At 37.0% G+C, this 22633-nt stretch overlaps 1 protein-coding gene, 1 non-coding gene and 1 pseudogene across 2 annotated transcripts in view; all 3 read left to right on the plus strand.

Annotated features, from left to right (window-relative positions):
* LOC107714307 (CD99 antigen-like) overlaps positions 1-14611 on the plus strand; it is a 20142-nt gene extending 5531 nt beyond the window's left edge. Inside the window, exons 7-15 of the mRNA XM_016520119.1 lie at positions 593-613; positions 743-775; positions 6273-6320; positions 7310-7390; positions 7604-7639; positions 7767-7790; positions 12763-12870; positions 13471-13521; positions 14003-14611. Coding sequence (XP_016375605.1) covers positions 593-613; positions 743-775; positions 6273-6320; positions 7310-7390; positions 7604-7639; positions 7767-7790; positions 12763-12870; positions 13471-13521; positions 14003-14031 — 431 coding nt within the window. The 3' untranslated portion in view covers positions 14032-14611. The remainder of the gene's footprint in view (positions 1-592; positions 614-742; positions 776-6272; positions 6321-7309; positions 7391-7603; positions 7640-7766; positions 7791-12762; positions 12871-13470; positions 13522-14002) is intronic.
* trnar-ucu (transfer RNA arginine (anticodon UCU)) lies at positions 13216-13307 on the plus strand. Its single transcript is given in 2 exon segments — positions 13216-13252; positions 13272-13307. It is a non-coding gene; the product is annotated as a tRNA-Arg (tRNA).
* Positions 14062-21267, plus strand: LOC107714301 (glycogenin-1-like; annotated as a pseudogene).
* The last annotated feature ends 1366 nt before the right edge of the window (positions 21268-22633 follow it).

The raw sequence follows: 22633 nt of genomic DNA on the forward strand, positions 1-22633 counted from the left end.
CAAAACTCCGCATTTGAGCAGTCAATAGCAAATACTTAAACTATTAAGAAAATATACTTACAGTAGCTGATTCAGAATGATTCAGCGCCAGATTGTCATAGCAAAGTCGGAATTGACCTATTTTTTTTAGAAATAGCCTTTGCACAGCCAGCCTTGTAGGCTACTCTCCTAGGTTCACAAAACTGTCGTCCATAAAATGCGTTGCACCAATTCGAACATCTGGGTTGTGCTGTTCTGTTGTAAATAACGCAAATATTTCCACATCGTGATGTAGATATGTGGGGGCGTGTTTGAGGCGTTTTAGTCCGGTCTGGATAAGCCTTTTCTTTTAGATAGAATAAATCCTTTTGTGGGAGACTGAGCTTTGTAACTCTGCAGATCTTATACATGCACAAATAGCTACATAATACACTAAAGAAAAGGAAAAATAGAAATCACATCATATGACCCCTTTAAGTAATCCAAAGTGCATTTATTTGGAGGTTTTTATTGAGCTCATTTAAGGTAATTTATTGATGCTTTTTGTCTTGTTTGTAAATGAGTGCTTTAATTAAAAATGAATGTACTGCATTGTCTTTTTTTAAATTTGCAGATAAAAAGGAACCATCTGGAGGTAAAATATACAAATGCATACACTTCATTTTAGGTCAATTGTTTCTACTTCAAGTCAAGTGTTACTTTAATTTTGTACAGTAATCGACATACCATTGCAAAAAAATTAACATGATGTTTCGATTCTCAGGTGACCTCGATCTGTCTGATGCATTTGGTCCAGGTAAAAATTAGAGTTTTGCTTTTTTAACTTTTGGGGTGTGTAGCTTCCATTTTCTTTCTTTCTCTTTCTTTCTTTCTTTCTTTCTTTCTTTCTTTCTTTCTTTCTTTCTTTCTTTCTTTCTTTCTTTCTTTCTTTCTTTCCATCCATCCATCCATCGATAAATTTCCCCCTCAATTTTTATGGCCTTAGCACTGCGATGCAAGGACCCTCTTGGAATTGCTCAGTTTATTATTATTATTAGAAGTAGTAGCAGTAGTAGTAGGGCCCGAGCACCAATGGTGCGAGGACGCTCTTGGAATTGCTCTGTTTCTTCTTCTCCAAAGTGAATCACATTTTTGAGGGCGTAAACATGGTCGAAAACTCACAAAACTTCAGAACTGGCGAAAATGTACATCTGATATGGGTTTCAGAATTGGGCGTGGCAAAATGGCTCGATAGCGCCACCTATAAAATTTCAACGAAGCTCCCCTCCCGCTACATTTCACGTATGTGTACGAAATTCAGTACATGCATGTAATGTCCCAATACCTACAAAAAAGTATCTTGTGTTCCAGTTCACTTTTAGACATGCACTTGCGAACTTCCATAAGCACTTACCCTCGGGGGAATCCCCGCCGCCATTTTGAAGTGCGTTCCACTTCGTCAGGTGGACAGGGGAAGTTTACATGGACATACCCTCGACCCCTCGATTTTGAAGGGGGAGTGAGTCTGCTTCATATGCACACTTCAGGCCGCTCTGTAGAACACAATGCAACACGACTATGACGTCATCGCAGATTGCCTTTAATTTATCCCCACCCCAAACAACACTATAATATATAAATGATTTATTTTTTTTTGTGAATGAATTTCCTCTATGATTTTTGTGCAGTTTTTGCCATTTTCAGGTCTCGTACTTTAACAAACTCCTCCTACAGTTTTAATCGGATCATCTTCAGATTTGGTGAGTGTAATCATAAGGCTGTAGCAATGCTAAATTGCGAAGATCTTGAGTTTTCGTTGAAAGGCGTGTCCCTGGCAGCCTGACAAAATTCGATGTTTCGCCATGAAATAAGAAGTTGCTGTAACTCAGGCAAACAATGTCCAATCTTCCCCGAACTTCACACGTTTGATAGGAGTTCTGTCCTGAACACACGTCCATGCCCATATTCAGTTATAGTTATAGCGCCACCTGCTGGCAACAGTAAGTTGCATGTTAAACACCGTTATGGACTCCTATCAACATGTTAAGTAGCAATGCTAAATTGCGAAGATCTTGAGTTTTCGTTGAAAGGCGTGTCCCTGGCAGCCTGACAAAGTTCGATGTTTCGCCATGAAATAAGAAGTTGCTGTAACTCAGGCAAACAATGTCCAATCTTCCCCGAACTTCACACGTTTGATAGGAGTTCTGTCCTGAACACACGTCCATGCCCATATTCAGTTATAGTTATAGCGCCACCTGCTGGCAACAGTAAGTTGCATGTTAAACACCGTTATGGACTCCTATCAACATGTTAAAAAGCATCAGCAAGTGTTAAATACGTTAGCAACATGCTAGAAACAAGCTAAAACAACATGCTAGTAAGACTTAGCTAAGTGCTAAAGCATGCTATTAATGCAGTGAAACAGCAAGTTGCTGTAACCCAGGCATTCACTGTCCAATCTGCCCCAAACTTAGCATGTTTGGTAAGAGTCCTAGCCTGAACACATCAACATGCCAATATTCAGTTATAGTCATAGCGCCACCTACTGTCAACAGGAAGTGACATGTTTAACACCGTGATGCACTATCAGCAACATACTAAAATAAGCCATTGAGTGCTAAACAGAGTGCTCGAAACTTGCTCAAACATGCTAGCAACACTTACTAAGTGCTAAAGCATGCTATTAATGCCATGAAACAGGAAGTTGTTGTAACTCATGCATACAATGTCCAATCAGCCCCAAACTTAACATGTTTGATAAGAGTCCTGCTTAAACACATCTACATGGCAATATTCAGTTACAGTTATAGTGCCACCTGCTGGTTGCAGGAAGTGACATGTTTTACACTGTAATGTACTCTCAGTAACATAATACAATATGCCAGCAACTGCAAAACATGCTAGCAACATAATAGAAACATGTTAAACCATGCTAGCAAAATTTAGCTAACTGTTAAAACATGCTGCTAATGGCATGAAACTGAAAGTTGTTTTATTGTCCAATCTGCCCCAAATTCAACAAGTTTGAGGTCTGTTGGCAACAGGAAATGGCATGGTTTACACCAGAGTTCCTCAATAGGCGGCCCGCGGGCCACATCCGGCCCGTGAGAGAAAAAAGTTTGGCCCGCGCTAATTTCAAATAATATGGCATGAAAATTCAAACACAGCATCAGAAAGCTACATTAACTTACATCGTGTCTACACCGGACGCGGGCGGCGCGGCCCGATGCAATAAAATGCAATAGAACTCATTATAATCAGTGATGCTGTCTTGGATGCGGCGCGACACGATAACTGCTGAATCAGTGACGCAGTGAGTTCACAGTTTTAATGTACAAGTTTGCATTAATTTATTTTCAGTAAAATATCTATTGTTGCTTTCACTATGGCTATAAAGATAACGCAAAATAATATTCAAACTCACATTAGACACTTTTAACCCTTTCGCACGTGAGTTTAAAATATTCTAGCTGAGCCCCAGCGTGAGTTTTTTTAGGCGACCGTTATTTTAAAATGTATCGCCTAATTGTTTCCATGGCGACGCGTCATGCTTGTCATGTGACACAACGCAACCACAATATGTAGATACGATGTGACAGCAAAAACATGGCGAGTGTGTAGAAAAGAAAAGTGGACACGGAAAATAGATGATTCAAATGTGAATGGACTGAACAGTTTTGAGTGAGTGAGTGACTGATATCTTTGTTATGGAATACACGTGTTGGTTCGCAGTGAGTTCACCGTTTTAACTGACAAGTTTGCTTTAATTTATTTTCGAGATCTGAGGTAAAATATCTATTGTTGCTTTCACTATGGCTATAAAGATAATGCAAAATAATATTCAAACTCACATTATACACTTTTAACATTGAATAAAGCACATAATCATTACCTGAGATTATCACTGTCATATTTTGTATGTTGTTCCTGCTGCGACGTCGCAGAAAATAAAAAATGTTCCTAAAATAGAATCCCATGTCGCTTATTGTCACGTGTCGCTGTCACGGGTGGTTAGGACAAAAACTACATGGAAAAGATACTTTTTATCGCGTCAAGTCTGGTTGGGACACAAGGTGTTACAGTTTGATCCCCCCCCCAAAAAAAATCTAAGCATAAAAATATTAATACTCACAAATCAAATAATTGAATCTGCAATTAGGGAAAGTGGAGAGAAGAGATCCAGTCTGGGAATGAGCAGGAACAGTTGATTTGCATGGCAGACATGGAGATCCAGATTTTTTGTTTGTTCATTTGTTTTTAATATTCAACAGGCAATGTTCTTCTGTATCTAAATGCAAAAATGTTCATAATTGTTTGAATAAAACAGACTCCTGGGGAAAAATCTGAATATTCAACTTGTGACCATCTTGTGATTATTTTAACAAAAGCAACAATAATATAATAATTGTAATAATAATAACAATTTTCTCCTTTTCCAGTGTGTATTTAGCCTGTTTATACAAGACATTATTCCCCTTCCTGTGAGCATCTTCTTTGGCCTGACGGAGCTGTCTGAGTTTTGCAGTGAACCATGGTTTGTCATTGTTGTAAGTTAGATGAGTCCTGGTAGGAATGCACATGTCTTCACAGAAACTGATATAAGATGTTACAGTCTCTGTGAGCTCGTCCAGATCGGTGGCAGCAGCTTCAAAAACGCTCCAATCAGTGAGGTCAAAACAAGTTTGTAAATCCTGCTCTGCTTCATTAGTCCATCTTTTTACGGTCCTTAATACAGGTTTAGCTGATTTCATTTTCTGCCTGTAGGTCTGTATTAGATGAACTATACAGTGATCAGAGAGTCCCAAAGCTGCACGTGGAACAGAGTGATATGCATTCTTTATTGTGGTGTAACAGTGATCCAATATATTACCGTCTCTGGTGGGACATGTGATGTGCTGTCTGTATTTTGGCAGTTCACGGGAGAGATTGGCTTTATTAAAGTCCCCGAGAATGATTAAAACAGAGTCCGGGTGTTGTTGTTCTGTCTCTGGGATCAGATCGGCGAGTTTCTGTAAAGCGGAGCTCACATGCGCTTGCGGAGGAATGTACACACTGACGAGAATGAACGAGCAAAACTCCCGCGGCGAATAGAACGGCTTACAGTTAATGAAGAGCACTTCTAGATCTGAACAGCACATCTTCTTTAACACAGTTACATCTGTACACCACCTCTCATTGATGTAAAAGCATGTCCCGCCGCCGCGCGATTTCCCCGTTGATTCTGCGTCGCGATCTGCTCTAAACAGCTGAAAGCCCGGCAGACTCAACGCGCTGTCCGGAATGGCGTCTTTCAGCCAATTTTCCGTGAAACCCAGAGCAGCAGAGTTTGAAAAATCCTTATTTGTCCGGGAGAGCAGAAGAAGTTCGTCCATTTTGTTGGGTAGAGAGCGGAGATTTGCCAGATGGACTTGACAATTATGATGTATGGAGTGTAGATTGTTGTGGAAAAAAACTAATTTAAAGCAGTTTAACATAAGGCAGCAACAAAACAAAATGTGAAAAAAATGAAGGGGTATGAATACATTCGCAAGGCACTGTATGTATAGGTCAGTGGCCCTTGGCTTGTTATTGTTGGCAGAATTCAGCCCTCAGCGAAAACTAATTGAGGAACCCTGGTTTACACAAACTCGAACAAGCAATGTCAAATCTGCCCCATACTTCACGTTTTATAAGAGTCCTGGCCTGAAGACATCTAAAGGCCAATATTCAGTTATAATCATAGTGCCACCTGTTGGCAACAGGATATGTCATGTTTTACACTAACTCAGTCATACCATGTTCGACCTGCACCAAACTTCACATGTTTGATAGAAGTCCTGGCCTGAAGACATCTAAATGTCAATATTCAGTTATAGTCATAGCGCCACCAGCTGGCAACAAGAAGTTTGGCACATATAAATTAATTTTTACATATTCTTATATTTACCACTTTAAATGCATATTGCCCACAGTTTTTCCAAGGCCACCGGGTGGAGGTGGCTCTGGGTGCGAGGGCCATTTCAACGCTGCTTGCAGCTTTAGTTACTCATGATATACAACCCCATGTCATTCCAAACAATGACTGACTTTCATCTGTGGAACACAAAAGAGGATATTTTGAAGAACTACCCCTTTAAAAATAATTGATATTGGGTATTAATATAATTAAATATTAATTTAAAGCTACAACTTAATAGATCCTGTGCTGCTATTCATGGCTTTTGCCAATGCTGTTAGTTTTCCTTTTCTGCTTGTTTTAAAGGTGCCGTTTAGAATTATTTTTAAGCAGTAACATTATGCCATTTTTTCTTTTTTCTTTATCTCTCTCTCTGCAGATACTGAGCCCAAAAAACCTGTGGTCCCACCCAAAGAGAGAGGAACTGGTATGTTTCTGCCAACATCTGTTTTTGTGGTCTTGTGATGGTGTAATTTTTGGGCTCTTTTTTATGTTTAATAGAGAAAAAATGGAGTGCATATTGTCTATTTTTAATAATGCATGACCTCAAGGTGTTGACATATTTCAGATTTACATATGAAGTCAGAATGTAAAACATCAAAGAGCTTGTCCCTGTAAAAAATTTTTTTTTTACACCACAGCCCAGCACATGGTAGCTTGAGATAGCCACAGTTGTATTATATTAAGTCAAGTAGATTCTCTCTTTATATTGAATATGAAACTGTAAACCGTAATAATTTTTAGTAATTATGATATTTAGCTTGAAACGCATACAATTTATGTCGGTGATGATACTGGTGTTGTCTCCTCATCTGTCTACTCTTCAGTGCTATTTATAATACAGAGGCTGACTAACCATTTGAGATGCTTGATCTCCAATGGAGAGCATATTTAAATTGTGAATTGCTCTCTATTCTGTGCATTCTCTGTTCTCTATATAGTGCAGTATGTTGAATTTACTAAATAGGAATTAATAAATATAAGAACAAGTGACTGATTTTAGACAAGAACATGGCACTTCAGATTTTAGAGAGCATTTGATTGGTCAGAAATTCTGACGAAAATCTGAAGTGCACAATATATTTGATTGGTATCAAGAAAATATAAATGTACATTTTGAGTGTGTATCCTCATAATAGCAAGTTTAGGAGCACACTAGCTTACAGATAAACGTTAACACATGCATGCTAAAACACAGACAAAACATGATTTTATGGTCTTTATTGACAAAAATTATGGATCATGTCCACATTTTATCAGTCATTTTCAAATTAAGTGAAATCCATCAGGGATAAATGTGTAAGTTAAAAATAGTGTATTATTTACACTTTAAAAAGTCTGAGGGACTGAAAGATTACTGAAGCTGAAGAATGATCACTGAACCCAATCCGATTCTTCTGTGTATTACACATTAAGGTGGTGGAACTTTTGATGACAAAGACCTTTTTGATGTGAAGGAAGGGGGTGAATACAAGCCCGATGGAGGGCAAAGTGGAGGTTTGCATCATTATTTTTTTTAGTTTTGGGTTTTCCCAGGTTTTTATGACTCAAATATAGCCAAGTTTCATGTACAACCCATTTGCAAGCCCCTAATGCAATCACAATTACCTAAAAAAAGCATTTGAAAGCATTTGTTATTTAATGTGCTTTTCTGTGACGTACTTCAGTGCTGTGAATGAATCTGACTGTGGTTTTTGGTTTTGGTTTAAGGACGAGGAGCAGACATACCTGATTATGATCAAAATGGTATTTATTTCCTTACATTTATGGCAAATACTTGCCATTTGGTTCATAACTTTTAATTTTTACTTATTCTTGAATAGTAAAAGATTTATTTGTTTTTCCTGTTGTTTATTTGTTTGTTTCTCATTAGGTGGTGCCTCTGAACAACCTCAAGGTAAATATATTCATTAATTATATTCAAATTGTACTTAAGGTTTTCACTCCATGTGTCTGTAATTGTTTTGGAAAAACTGTCAGCCACATAGTGTGGATTGTTATGGAGTCCACTGAAATATAAAGTTCACAAACACAGACATGAATGACTGCCTCTGGGAGGTGTCTTTGCTTTCGCTCTCTCTGACTCACCTCACTTCTTGCTGTTCGTCCTTTTTGAAGCTTGGTTTACTTGCCAGTGTTGTCTTTCCTAGTGGAGTTAGGCTGTCATCTGTTTCAGATTTTTTTTTTTTTTATCAAGAATATGACCGTTCATGAGTCTGACCTCAAAGCTAAAACATTTTAGCCTAAATACTGTGAGGCCATGGAAACTGCACTAGTCTGATGACTGACTGACTCTCACACAGTTCTTACATAAGGACAGGGCGGTTCAACAGACAAAAACACTTATTGGTGGGTAGGAAATGTTGAGGTTTGCCACTAGCAGATGTTTTCTTCTGTGTTGGAATAGTAACAACCTCAAGGTAAATATATTCATTAATTATATTCAAATTGTACTTAAGGTTTTCACTCCATGTGTCTGTAATTGTTTTGGAAAAACTGTCAGCCACATAGTGTGGATTGTTATGGAGTCCACTGAAATATAAAGTTCACAAACACAGACATGAATGACTGCCTCTGGGAGGTGTCTTTGCTTTCGCTCTCTCTGACTCACCTCACTTCTTGCTGTTCGTCCTTTTTGAAGCTTGATTTACTTGCCAGTGTTGTCTTTCCTAGTGGAGTTAGGCTGTCATCTGTTTCAGATTTTTTTTTTTTTTATCAAGAATATGACCGTTCATGAGTCTGACCTCAAAGCTAAAACATTTTAGCCTAAATACTGTGAGGCCATGGAAACTGCACTAGTCTGATGACTGACTGACTCTCACACAGTTCTTACATAAGGACAGGGCGGTTCAACAGACAAAAACACTTATTGGTGGGTAGGAAATGTTGAGGTTTGCCACTAGCAGATGTTTTCTTCTGTGTTGGAATAGTAGATAGTTGGTGAATAGTCATATGCTGTTCTTTTAGTATATCTGAAGACTGATTGTTTTGACTGTTCATTCTGCCAGTGGCTGTGCCCTAAATCTCTGCTTCGATTGCCTGTCGTTGCAGATTTAAACCAGCAGTGGCTCCAGATTATCAAGATGCTAGTCGATAATATACCAGAAGGCCTCAGTGTTTGGATTTCCCAGTTTAATCGAGTAGTAGAGCCCCTGCTAGAGCAGTTATGGGAACTTCTGAATGTAACAGAGGAAAAGGCAGAGCTCTAAATGTCCTGGATAGTAACCTTCTTTGCTTGTATCAGGTTTTTAAAAGGTTTTAAACATTGTTTACATGTTTTGAAAGTTATACTTGGTTGTAAGGCTGGGACTTGTTTATGGTCTTTTGAGGATGAGATGCATGTTTGGTAATGATCAAGTGATTAGTGATCGTATTGATTTAGAAATTTGGTAGTGAGGCATTAATCTCATTGTATTACTGACTGGTTTTAGTTTATTTGTGTGTTGGTAAGGATTATTATAACTCAACACCTACTGTGAAAATGTTTGGGGTTGGTAAGGTTTTTAAAAGCATTTGGAAAGAAATTACTACTTTTTAATTGATCAAAAATAACAGTGACTGATTAGTGTTGTTAAAACGATTTCTATTTCAAATACATGCTGTTCTTTTGAACTTTTTATTTATCAAAGAATACTAAGAAAAATGGTTTCCACAAAAATATTCATAATATGGAAATATTGGCATTGATAATAAGAAATGTCTCTTGAGCTTCAAATCAGTATATTGCAATGATTTCTGAAGGGTCAGTGGCACTGAAAACTACAGTAATGGCTGCTGAAAATCCAGATTTGCTATCAGAGGATAAAAATACATATTAACCCTTAAATGCATACCTCGGGTCTTTAGCGACCCGGGACATCATTCTCTACCCTCTCCCTCCTTCATTTTTTTTTAAAGTTAGACATCAACTTTCTTAGTATTCCTCAATCTATTAATTATAAACAATATAACAAGAAAAAAATAGTAAAATATAAAAGAATGCCTGTTTTCGGATTTTTTTTTGTTGTAAAAAGTGTATAGGGTCGCTAGAGACCCGAGGTATGTAAATGTTTTAAGTATTTTTTCCTGAGCAACTATATTTACATATCTGATGACTCAATATGTGCAATGCATCCTATATGTAATAATGATTGGTGAAACATTCATGCATTTAAGGGTTAAAATCTATAAAGATGGAAATTTTTTTAAATTGTAATAATATTTCACAATAATATTTCATTATACAATACTATTTTTACTGTATTTTTGAGCAAATAAATTCAGACTTGGTGAGCATATGTGATATCTTTCATAAAACATTGAAGAATTAAAAAAAAATCGTACCAGCTTAACAATATTGTATGTTTCTATCTAATAAAACGGTAGGTGGAAGCCACTAGTGTGTAATGTGTCTGATAAAGTATACAAATGAATGACGATTCTGGCTGTGAACTTAAGATCATAGCATTTTACTTAAAAAGGGATGTGTAGTTCCCTTCATCTTTTTCCTCAGGACATCCTCATGACTTCTGGTCATTCTTTTTTTTTTTCTTCTTCATGTGTTTACACAATGTTGATGCGTAAGGGACCCTCTGAATTTTTGCCAATAGATGTAACAGTTGACTGGTTTTGCATGGCATGTCTCAAATTAGGAGTTTCTCATCTCCGCCGGTTTTACAGTACAGTGAATTAACCCCAAGGCCATGTTGAGCATTCCATTACTGTGCTTCCTTTTTTTCTCTGTTCATGGCTGTCATTTCCCATTTTATTGAGAATGAATGTTTGTGGTTGAAACATTGTAGCACAATTCTCTTTTGGCTAAAACTTGGTTTTAGACTTACTTGACCTCGAAAATGTACCAGAAGATTGAGGTTGGCAAATGTTTGTCTGTGTGTGTGTGGGTCTCAACTGAAAGCTTAGCGCATGCAGGGATTATGCCGTCCCAAATCTCAAAGAGAGTAGAGGAGCTAGGGATGTGTTTAACCCCAGACACTGTAATGTTTAAGGTAAAAAGAGGCTGATTCATTACACAGACAATCTTAAAAATAAATCCTAATTATTACCTTCAATGGTTTCATGAGAAACCTTTAACATTGGCTATGTTCAGACTGCAGGCAAATCTGATTAATTTAAAAAAAAAAAATTTCAAATCGGGTCTTTTCAGGCAGACTGTGTTCGCACTATTAATTGCAAGTGATCAAATCAGATTTTGTGTCCAGATGTAACCAACTTATCTCCATGGGTTGCTTTGTTTATGATGCAGAAGTACCCATATTTTTGATCAGGATTTCAAAACCGATGCAGAAAAATGGAAGTGCATGATCGAGTCTGTCAAGTCACGGTGCAGAACTCCTCTGTCGCATAAGAAAAACTCTGCGATGGAGGAGTCTGGTATATATTGTGATGTTTTGTGCAGCCTGCTTCGGCTTTGTTTGAATGCTGTATGAATACTTCTGGCATTTCTGTCACCAGTTTTGATGTTGTTATTGTGTGTTTCATTAAGATAATTTGAAATCCTATTTGAGCAGCCAGAGCATCCAGACTTGTGATACATCTGTAAAAATATGATTGGAATCACATTTCAAAGCACCTCCATATGTGGTTTGAATCTGATTTGGGGGGAAATTTTTTTTTTGCTGTTCAGACATTAAAAAACACATCTGAAAAGGATCTGGATATGCAAAAATTATATTTTTCTGACAGTCTGAACAAGGCCATATAACCTTTCCATTGATCAAAAGGTTCTTTAAGAAAATTTAAAGAACCTTGTACCACTATAATGTTCTTCACACTATTGTTTATTGGGGAATCCAATTGGAAGCATATGGTAGTTTGCATATACCGTTGATAATATTGTGTATATTACAATGTTGGTTTTGTTTTTCATGAAAGACTCCTTTTAACATTGGCATTCTTTGGTGTTTGTTTTGATATCTTGGTTCTCCATTTTTTTTTTTTTTTTCCAGGCTCACGTTTTATCTGGTTTCTTTTAACAGAAGTGGCTATTTTCTCTGTCACTCTTTGATTTCTTGAAACATTTCAGCAGCTTTTTAATAAAGTGAAATGTGAGAATTCCCTCTGTTTGGTTAATGTCATAGTCGGGCTCCAACGGCTGTGACTTGTTCTTTAAATTGTCCGCATTTCTCACTGTGTAAACGCCATCAACAATGGCACAGTGAGAATGTATTGAGCATGTGTAAAGAACACTGGCCTGCTAGCTAATTAGCAGTTGCCTCTTATCTTGCCACCTAAAGTTTAGGGAGTTAATAACCTGCATAGCTTAAGATCTAAAATGATTTTGCAGGAGATTTTCTTAAGTCATTAGTTTAGATAAGTACGTTGAAAGTTTTTTTTTTAGTCAGGTGACCTCCTGCATGTGTAGTTGCATACACAAAAAGGGTTTAGCAGTTAACGCCCAGCATGTTTTCACTGCATAACATGCCCCAGTGGTATCACAGCAACTTAGTTTAGTAAACTGCACAATGTCAAATATGTAGTGACTCACTTTCTCTTTCTGACCTATAGTACAATTAAATAATTTCATTTAGTGACTAGATTATTTTGAATGAGGCAAAACCCTAACTAGGTGTGTGTGCATGCTGTAAACTGTACTTGTTGCTATATCTGCTTAATTAAAAACAGATCTAGTTGAAGAACAATATGTACAGTTACAGTAACATTTGCCAAGTTTTCTGTGGATAATAGGAAACTCCTGTAGCACCACCTAGTGGCAAAAACCATTACCATTTGCTTGCCTTCCTGTTATATTCCCATGTTACTGTAGTTTTTTTTAATCAAGCTGAAATTAGTAACTGATGAAGTCTTTTAAAAACTAGCCATTGTCCTTCTTTTTTTCTTCTGTGTTCTGTCCCTTTAAATGTATCCCACAGGCGGAGCCCTGGCTGCCATCATTAGTTCCGTGGGTGTTGCTGTCCTTGGAGCTGCCTCAAGTTACTTTGCATACCAGAAAAAGAAACTCTGTTTCAAAGTACAAGGAGGTGAGTTTGATACTTTTTTCCAATTAAAGCATCAGAATCCTTTTATAAGCGCTACGTTGGTTTTGATTTATGAAAGTTGCTTACTTTTTTGAGCAGTTCAGATTGGAGGGAAAACAAAACCTCTAGACTTCTCAAACTTTTTTTTAGTCTTCAGTCTTACAACCTTTTAATAATTTGCTCCACAACTCTATATAAAAACCGGTGGGAGCCACAGTAGTTGGTTTATTGTAAAGTAGCTCTACTAATGCAGCAGCTCTTGTAGAGGAAGTGGGGGTTGGGTGCATGATGCGGCAGGCAGTTAAACTGCTTTGCTTGTATTACAAAGACCTTGGGCTTTCAACAGGTGGCTCTGTGGCGCAATGGATAGCGCATTGGACTTCTAAGCTACACTTAGAGAAGTGATTCAAAGGTTGTGGGTTCGAGTCCCACCAGAGTCGCTTTTTTTTCCGAGTGTGTTAAAAAGAGGTTAACAACGCAATTAGTACGGTGTTGTCCAAGTGTAAGTTATGTTATCATATAACTTTAGTAAGAGGATTTATGAAAATGGCTTTAACAAAAAGAATTCACGGGATAAGCTAAAAAAAATACTTTTTCCTATAGGGGAGGATCCAGAGAGTGGCAAAAACCGTGGTACTCAGTCTGATCCTCAAGGTAAGCTTTTCAATTTCAAGGCTGCATTTGTTTATCAAAAATACAGTAAAAGTTTTCTATTTGAATATATTGTAAAATGTAATTTATTCTTGTGATGGCATAGCTGAATTTTTATTAAAATCATTCTAATATGCAGATTTGCTTCTCAAAAAACATTTCTTATTATCAACGTTGAAAATGGTTTTTCTGCTTAAGATTTTTTATGGATATTGTGATATTATTTTTCAGGATTTTTGATGAATAGACAGTTCAAAAGAACAGCATTTAATTGAAATAGAAATCTTTCGTGACAATTATAATTGTTTTTATTGTCAATTTAATGCGTTGTTGCTTTTTGTGTGGTGTATGTGAGTTTGGTTTAAATTAAGTATTGAGAGAAGTTATTTTTCTTTGACCAATTTTCTTTTATATGGATTATATGCTTTTCTGATACAATTTCTCACCTAGTAGATAACATAATTTACTATTTTCTCTCCCAAAGTTCTCAGCAACCTGCTCCGTTCATCGTAACTGCATTGGATCTGCACATTGAAATAATATATGCACACTGAGCATGTACAGCTATGGAGAGCCTAACCATATGGGAAACATCTGTTACATAAAAGGCTGGTTTAAGACAGTTTTAAAAATCTTAATGTAAGTGTGTTTTTGTTTTATTTGTAGTTTTTATTTGGATTATCTAAGTTGTATTGACTCTGATCTTTATTTTAAGAATGTATTTTTTTTTTGTAACAAATTTTTCATCTTTAGAGGAAGTAGAATAATATGTCACTAAATGGCTCGGTGTTCTTTTTGTTTTTCAAATAGTGCCAATGTAAGATACTGCACTTTAAAATGACATTGTTACTATTTTTGTAGAAGTACAGCAAGTTGCATAAGGGACTTGCTGTCGTAAAGTGCAAGCTGTCTGTACGGGTGAATGCATCAGTTACGCTTTTGTTCATTCTTGCATTACTCATAATATGAATTAGAGACTGCCTTCTTTCCCAATCAAACAGAAGACTATGAGGAAGAGGAGGATGATGTTGCTGATAATGTATGCTGTTGAGAATTGAACTACAAGTGGCAAAATGTGACATTAATAAAATAACATGGAATGAGTTTAAAATTATAGGATACTCGCTTCTGTATCATTTACTATATATATATATATATATATATATATATATCTCCTATACACACATTTTAAGTAGAATGGAATAATTTGACCAGATAAAATGAGTCTTTAATTGTTACTGTAAATGCTGCTAAAGATTGATACTTATATATCTGACAATAATACACACACAAGGCAAATGCATTGAATGCGTGTGTAATGCACCTCTTGAACCATGAACCACAGAAATTATTATTGAAGATTTATTGTATGTATAATATTTATTATTTTAAATATGCCTTCCTTCTGATCCCAACATTAGGAAAGAGTGGATGAACTTTATTTTTAATAAAAGTTCCAGACCGTGTCAGTAAGAACTTGGTCATTTGTTCATTTCATTTTACCGTGGATTCGTTTACAAGCAAGAAAAAATTCTTACACAGTACAGCAAGTGTGTGTTCTTGGATGCAGACACACTTGTGAGTGCTTAGTTATGTTAAGATAAAAGTAAAGATGGTTTTGATGTCATCGATCGGTCTGTGCAGCGCCGATGCATCGCGAACAAGCCGATCGTTGTATGACATCAAAGTACCGTGAGAGCGATTCGAAAGCATGCAGAGTCGTCTGCTCTATAGCTCTGGCAGTACTTTGATGTCATGCACCACCGATCGGTTTGCACAGTGCCGCTTCAAGTCGAACACACCAGTTGATTGGTGACGAATATGATGCAGGACAGCAACTCACTGCGTGATGGAGCCTATAGAATGCAGTTAGCCTACATGACCTAAAAATGCAAGATATTGGGAAAAAATGTATGAGATTTTGTCTCATGTTTATATCATATATAGGCTAGTTAAGCCATATCACACGAGCAACGAGTGCAATATCAGACGAGTGCTGTTTTTGCACAACAGTTCACTAAATAAACTTAAGTATTGTTGTAGACACAATATTGTCTGTTTTTGCTCAGTTTTATTTCCTATTAAAGACACAGCAGAACTGTTGTGCGTCTCCAAGCAACACACAATTTCTGAATGAATCCGCCTTTTAAAGGAATCGGGTGAACCAATGATTCAATGGCCAATTCATAAAGAGAGCCATTTACTGAATTCATGAATGAATCAGCCGTTTGAACCAATCGAATGAATGAGTCAATGACTTATTCATTATGACATTTACTGGCACCCACTGGCAGTTTCTTATTTAGAATATTGTTTCATTAAAAAAATAATATCATATTTACATATTAATAAAAAAAATCTGAAAATAAAATAAAAAATCCATATTAATGAAAAACGAATTAAAGGGATAGTTCACAAAAATAAATAAATACAAATGAAAAAAAGAAAGAAAGAAAGACAATGCAAAAAAAAATCTTTCTAAAGCTACTTTTTGTAATGTCTATTTCATGCATTTCTCATGTAATACAACAATGGCTTTAAATGATTTTTTTGTGTGGGTAATTTCCCAGCCAAATTTGATGTGCAGATTTTAAAGTTTAAAGGCTTTTTATTTGGCAAATGTTTATGTAAAAGGACTGTAGACACATCAACTTGCAACCACATGTGACGACCCCGGGCTGGACTCCGCTTCGTCCACGAAAAAATGCAAAAGCAATAATAAAGTTAACAATAGTCCATTTGTACATATGTTACAGTGCAGGTAAACTACAGACTTTCAGAGGATAATGCATGAGGTGTTGGTCCCACAATTTGTCTGTAATATAATTCTTTGCTGCAGGTACTGTGTAATGTTGAGCTGTTTTAATATGAAGAATTGTCTGCTGCACCTGATCCAGGCTGGCCAGATTGCTTCAACTCTGGGGTATTTGTGTTTAGGCCCTCCCTGAATACCCACATCCAAATACTGGAACATGCCGCACAGCACGGCAGCTTTGATGGTGAATGACACGGTTATATTTAGCTGATGTTACATTCAAATCTTTTAAGTTCGGTCTAAGTTTGAATGCGCTCAAAGCCTGTTGGAACTTGAATTAGCCTCAAATGCCGTTTTGTCACATTTGTATTTTTTAATCTTTAAAAACAAGAACACCATATATACATTACCATTCAAAAGTTTCAGTAAGATTTTATTTGAAAGCAATTAATACTTTTATTCAGTAAGTATGTATTAAATTGATCAAAAGTGACAATAAAGACATTTATACTATTTCAAAAGGTTTCAAATAAATGCTGTTCTTTAGAACTTTCTATTCATATACATTACTATGTCATGTCTTGTCCAGTATAGGAGGAGACCAGGGTGTTTTAAACACTTTCTTCAGTGACTGGGCAATAAAAGATATCAGAAAGCATTTATCAAGTGTGTACAACCTCACAGTATAGGCACTGTTTAAACATATCTGACAGCATTTCAGCAGTAAGTTTCCATGCAAACTTTTATTAAGTATTCCTTATGTTATGTATTTGTGTACTGTTTAGTAACGAATCCCATATTACATTAAACACATACATGTATGACAGATAGACATTCTGGTTTTGTACAGGTATGGCCACCATGCAAAAATTGTCCACTTCTTGGGTGGGACCAAGCCCTGGCACCTTTCATATGACCCACAAGCTGCCAATGAGTCATCTTTTAGGGACTCTATCAAGAACTTTCAGCAATTTATAAATTTATGGTGTGACAGCTACAAGTTAAAAAGGATGACAATAATGAAGACTATGTAAGACTGCACTCACATCAGATATCTTGTTTTCATTTTGTTCACAGTAATGATACCTACGTGGCCCATTTGACTGTTCTTATGACATATATTTATGCATTTTGCATACACATTTTGCATACACTTTTATCAAAAATGACTTCCATTGTATTCAAGGAATATTTTATCAGTTTATTCATCCCTGGGAATCACTAACCAAAGTTATTGCAAATAATCACTTTGAACCACTAGGGATAGGGTCCCACTTTATATTAAGTGGCCCTAATATCTGTGTACTTACATAGTAACTAGATGTGTACGTAGTATGTAACCACATTGTAAGTACACATTGGTACATAGTATCTACAGCTGTAATGTTTCTGTAACTACACACATGTAACAACCCTCCGAATGGTTTGTGTAAGTACAAATGTGTAACAGGACATTGGTAACAACACTTTTTTTCACTTCACTAAGTACTTGTGTAACAGGAATTATATAACTACATTTTGTAACAACAATATGTATAAGAGTAATTGGAACAATTTGATCCAGGGGGTGGAAATGGGTAGGTTTAGGGATATGTAAAGTGGGATGAGTTGGATCTCAAGTTGGTGCTACACTGTAATACCAGTGTACTTACATGGTTATTCCTCAGTAACTGTCCACTTAATATAAAGTGTAACATTCTGGACACCAACCACAATTTATATGTAAAGCCTAACTTACTGGCCGCTGCTGTGTAACACCCGAGTAATTACATGGTAAATTCATAGGAATTGCTTATTTAATATAAAGTGTAACACTTTCTTTACCAAAAAGTGCTGTTAGTCCTGTTACACATTTGTACTTTCATTACCAAAAAGTGTTGTTACCAATGTCCTGTTACACATTTGTATTTACACATACCATTCAGTGGGTTGTTACATATATGTAGTGACACAAACATTACAGCTGTAGATAGTATGTACCAATATGTACTTACTCTGTGGTTACATACTATGTACACATCTAGTTACTATGTAAATACACAAGTATTAGGGCCACAATATAAAGTGGGACCCTTTCTTCTGTAAAACATGAAAGAAGATAATTTGAAGAATGTTGGTAACCAAATGGTTTCAGTTCCCATTGACTTCCACTGTATTTTTTGTCCATACAGTCAGAAGTCAATGGGAAACAAAAATCTTGTTCAGTCAGTCATCTCTGATCTTTCTCTAGGTTTGTAGTCAGTGCAGCATTTGGTTTCTCCACAGACACATCAGACTCCATCACAAAGCCAAAAGAGCAGCACTGAAGCCCACCACAGAGAGATGATGACACCCTCGCCACCTCTCCAAGATCTGACTTTGGACTCACTGACAATCATCTCATCTCAAATGTCTGAGGAATCTGTAAGTCGTACTGCCCATTGAGAGAAATTATGGTTGGAAGAGCTGAAATGAAGAATTGTGAAAAATAACATTATGTAGTCTTGATTTGCCTCTCGCTTTGAGTCTCTTTCTGAATAAACTCCACCTTCTTTAAAATTATTGTGCCCTCTGGGCTTTTAGACAAATCCAGTGACACACCCAACAGTGACTCACCAACAACATTTACATTTACATTTACATTTAGTCATTTAGCAGACGCTTTTATCCAAAGCGACTTACAAATGAGGACAATAAAAGCAGTCAAAACTAACAAAAGAGCAACAATATATAAGTGCAAATGACAAGTCTCGGTTAGCCTAACGCAGTACACGTAGCAAGGTGTATATAAATATATATATATACACCTTCACACACACTCACTCACTCACTCACTCACTCACTCACTCACTCACACACGTCCTGGGGGCCAATAAACAACTATAAAATGGATTTTAAGAGGGTGGGTAATAGTGGCTGAATGTGATTCAAAGGAGCTGTTGATACTCAGAGATGGTAAAGGATTACATTTCCAATCATTAGAGATAAGCAGACCAGTACCTCCACCTCTTCCAGTCAGACGGGGGGAGTGGGAAAAAGAGAAATTATTTGAGAGTGCTGCAGGTGTAGCATTGTCCTCTGGTTTGATCCACGTCTCTGTCAGGGCCATGAGGTTTAGTCTTGAATGACTTGTAATAGAAGTAATAAAATCTGCTTTGTTTACAGCAGACTGGCAATTCCAGAGACCAATAGAAAAAGAAAGTAGTGTATTAGTAGACATAGGCAAAGTGCGCAGGTTGTTAGGATTGCGCTGCCTACAGTGTGTGATGCATGGTTTGCGAGTGGTAGTGATAGTAGGGATCTGGAAACACATAGTAAGAATTGGTTATAATAACTGAAAACAGAAGGAAAACACAAAGAAAACAACCGGTTCAGAGTGATGCAAAAACACAGTGAATGTGAAGAGATCAGTTTACATGCAACGCAAAGGCCAGTGATTTAATTGGGCCAGAAGCTTTTGATTTAAGTAAAGGATAAAATGATTGTCAGTTTGCTATCCATTCATTCAATCCATTTCCTGTATAATCCAGTGCAGATTTAGTTTGAACCAGTATACACATTCCATTACCTCACAAGCGTGTACATGCTTTATGAATTAAAATTCATTACATTAAAGGGTTAGTTCACCCAAAAATTAAAATTAGCCCATAAATTACTCACCATCAAGTCATCCTAGGTGTATATGACTTTCTTCTTTCAGACGAATCCAGTCGGAGTTATATTAAAAATTGTCTTTGATCTTTCAAGCTGTTTAATGCCACTCAGCGGGTGTTGCATGCATCAGTCCAAAATAAGTTAAATAAAAAGCGCCCATCCATAAAAAAAGTGTCTCACCCATAGGGCTGTGCAAAAAATCGAATGCGATTTTCATGCGAATCTCGTCAGTAAAGCCGCTCCTGTGATTAGTAGTAAATCTCCAGCACGTGCTTTCAGATGGAGCGGCATTTACTACACAGAGCCGTAGTTGACTGACAAGCTACACAAAATCGAGTAAAATACTGACGAGATGCGCATTAAAATCGCATTCGATTTTTTGCACAGCCCTACTCACACGGGCTCCGGGGCATGAACAAAGGCCTCCTGTAGCGAATCGATGCGTTTTTGTAAGAAAAATATCCATATTCAAAACGTAATAATCACTGTAATGTAGCTTGCGCCAACAGTTGAACATGGAAGCAGCTCCGGGCGGATGACGTATGAGGTCGGCTTTGCGCATGCGCAGCTCAGAAGTGACGAATGCGGAAGCGCAGGGGAGAGATCATAACAAAACAAGGGTCACTTATTAGAAGTACAAAATGAGGATTTGTAAAGAAGAATGTCGGAGGATTTCGATATAAGCCAAGAGGAGACTGGTTTTCCTTTGCTAAAGTAAGGAAACTTTGCTTCCTTTGCTCCTGTTAACAAACGTTGGTTTTCACGAGACTCACCGGCGCATGCGCAACGCTGAACTCATACGTCATCAGCCCGGAGTTGCTTCCGTGAACAAGTGTTGGCGCAAGCTAGATTAAAGTGATTATTACGTTTTGAATATGGATATTTTTTCTTACAAAACGCATCAATTCGCTACAGGACATTTTTGGGTGAACTAACCCTTTAAGTATATGCTGCATTTATGTTTGCCTTCGGCAGGACCTTATTGTTTCATTTCCAACTAATTTTATGAATAAATGGACACATGCATTAAACAAAAATACAATACCAAGTTAACTTCAGCTGAAGCAAAGTTAACAATCTAAAGTTTATTTCATATCTTGCCCCTCCCCCACCTCTAAATCCTGATTTTGTATTGATAATTTATTGCATATATTGTGAATGTGCATGTATTCTGTATTTTGTATTTACTTACTTATTTATCCTGTCATCTTAGAATATTATCTTTCATGTCCTGTCTGGTGGGGAGAGTAGTCAGCCCTCCATCTGAGCAAGAGAGTGAGCGCACAGAACCAGAGACTGCTGATGATTCTGCCGCAGCCACTGGAGAAGCTGTATGTAGAAACTTCCTGTTCCTGTCCTGATTGTGTTATAATTTGTTCCAGGTGTTCCCCGTTCTGTTCCATTGTTCGTAGGTGTGTCCCATTAGTTTCAGTGTATTTAAAGTGTTTTCTGCCCCTCGTTTCCCGCATTACCGCATTGATCTATTGATCGTCAATCCCCGTGTCCTACGTGTGATTCCTGTGGTGTCAATGTCAATAAAGACTGTGTATCCTGATTTTCCAGCGTTCTCCTCATTCCTTGTTCCTCGCTCATTGTTCCTCACTCCTCACCGTAGGTGCACAGTGACAGAATACCGGACCCAAACAGAAAGTAAGCGGCGCCCCTTCTCCACGTTTTTGAAAGTCTTTTGTCCCCCATTCCCACTTGCAGAGAGAGAGAGAGAGAGAGAGAGAGAGAGAGAGAGAGAGAGAGAAGCTACCATTTCCATCCTTGAGCTGTTTATTTTAACATTTATATCTTTTCATCATGCAGTAGGTGCAGATGTTGCCATTTAAGTCATGGCTTAAGTGATGCTGGCATTTAGACAAACCATATACTTTTACATCCATCAACATATGGTACTGGACACAAACTCAGTCTTTCACTATGACTCATTTGAACAGTTTAGCATTCTCAAAATGTGTCATTACCTGTGCTGTGTGTCATGATATGGTACATATGTACCATGAAACAAAGTAAACAGTGCTGCCAAAAGGTGTTTCAAAGTCATGATTGAATCCAATAAGGATAATTTGAGAGCGCTCACATTTAAAAAAACAAAAACAAAAAACATTTTATAAATACCATGTTGCTTCATATTGTTGGGCACAAAGTTTGTATTTGAAGTATATACATATACATATTTATATTTTATAGCAGATTGTTGTGTAAAATGATTGGTCTTGGTTTACTCAGATTGTAAAGATCATCGTAATGTGCTACATTTTTACAGGACTTCCACCCAGAGACAGGATTATGAACCAAGATGGTGCTTGTTGTAAATATAGAATCTAAAAAGTAATCACCCCCTTGAATCCCTGATGTTTCATTTCTCTGTAACACATTCTCATGACAGTTTAGTGACTCCCCCAGAGGAAATTCTCTTTCCATCACTCTCCTGACAAAACATTTGCCTCTGATTTCTAACCTATTTCTCTAAAGCACAGAAGGGCATTGTTCTTCATATGTCATCTGTATCAGAATGGCTGACATGAAACTTTGGTTATTAAAAGTCATCTTTATTAAAAATATGCAAAATAGAAATACATTAGTTTTCAAAAAACAAATAATTTATGAATGTTACAAGTGGACAAGTAGGTATGAAAATTTTAAAACAGATCTATGCAGTTACAAAAATTATACGAGAAAGCTATTGTAGGCAACTTTGTGCCTGATTTGAGAATCTGT

Source organism: Sinocyclocheilus rhinocerous, unplaced genomic scaffold (genome assembly GCF_001515625.1).
Source record: "Sinocyclocheilus rhinocerous isolate Xijiao unplaced genomic scaffold, SAMN03320098_v1.1 scaffold1983, whole genome shotgun sequence".
Lineage (NCBI taxonomy): Eukaryota > Metazoa > Chordata > Actinopteri > Cypriniformes > Cyprinidae > Sinocyclocheilus > Sinocyclocheilus rhinocerous.